The 990-nt window shown below is 36.6% G+C and overlaps 1 protein-coding gene across 1 annotated transcript; it reads left to right on the top strand.

Moving 5' to 3' along the window:
- Positions 1-125: 125 nt before the first annotated feature.
- Positions 126-362, top strand: LOAG_19229 (hypothetical protein; the record flags this gene model as incomplete). Its single annotated transcript, XM_020451882.1, has 1 exon — positions 126-362. One exon carries the CDS (start codon positions 126-128, stop codon positions 360-362), a length of 237 nt encoding a protein of 78 aa, XP_020304310.1.
- Positions 363-990: the final 628 nt, after the last annotated feature.

Genomic DNA, 990 nt, shown 5'->3' with positions numbered 1-990 from the left:
AATAGAATTCAACGAAATTGATCAGAATGACGCAAGCTCGTTGAACGCATCAATTCAAGAAGTGAGAAGGGAACAAACAAGTATAGGAAATATGCCGAAGAAAAAGTGGCTTAAGAGGTATCAAAATGAAACGTCCAACGAGAGATATCAAAATGAAACGTCTAACGAGAGATATCAAAATGAAACGTCCAACGAGAGATATCAAAATGAAACGTCCAACGAGAGATATCAAAATGAAACGTCCAACATCCAAACAATCGAAAGGAAACAGTCCAAAGGAAACAAAGGTAACATCAAAAGGAAACATCCAGAGCGCTCGACTCATACAGGTAAGAAGCGGTTCAAATGCGAAACATGTCTGATGGGCTTCGTTCATCGCATTTGCATAAACACATGAAAACTCATACGGGTGAAAAGCCGTTCTCTTGTTCGAAATGCAAGATGAATTTCACCACGAATGGGAGTCTGAATAGACATAAGAAGATTCATAGTGGTGAGAACCCGCACACTTGTTCAAAATGCGGAATGAAATTCAACCGGAAAGATAATGTCGGTAGACATATGATGTCACATAGTGATGAGAAACTGCACTGTTCTGTGTGCAATAAAAGCTTTTCTCCATTATATGATATAAGACGTCACATGCAGACTCATGACAGTGATAGGCCCAGATTTAACTGCACTGCATGCGATAAAGCATTCGTGACGGAATATTATAGGAAAAAACACATGGTGAATTGCGTGCAGAATGAACTGATAAATACATTTTAAGCAGAAATACGCATTGCTATTCCTTGTATTGTTGTATTTTCTATGAGTTAAATTTATTTTTCTTTATTGTATTGTTAACATTTCATTGCTTCATATGTATATTAGCATTGTTCCTTTAAGATTTCTTTATTATTTCTCTTGTCTTAGTGAATGAAATTTCCCGTTTCGTGTCTACTTGCATCTTACCAAGGAGCCTTTTCATTATTAATGCATATATGG

The sequence above is a fragment of the Loa loa genome, assembly GCF_000183805.2.
Source record: "Loa loa unplaced genomic scaffold supercont3.3491, whole genome shotgun sequence".
Taxonomy (NCBI): domain Eukaryota; kingdom Metazoa; phylum Nematoda; class Chromadorea; order Rhabditida; family Onchocercidae; genus Loa; species Loa loa.
Note: the sequence above shows the minus strand (reverse complement) of the source record. Positions and strands in the feature narration are given on the sequence as shown.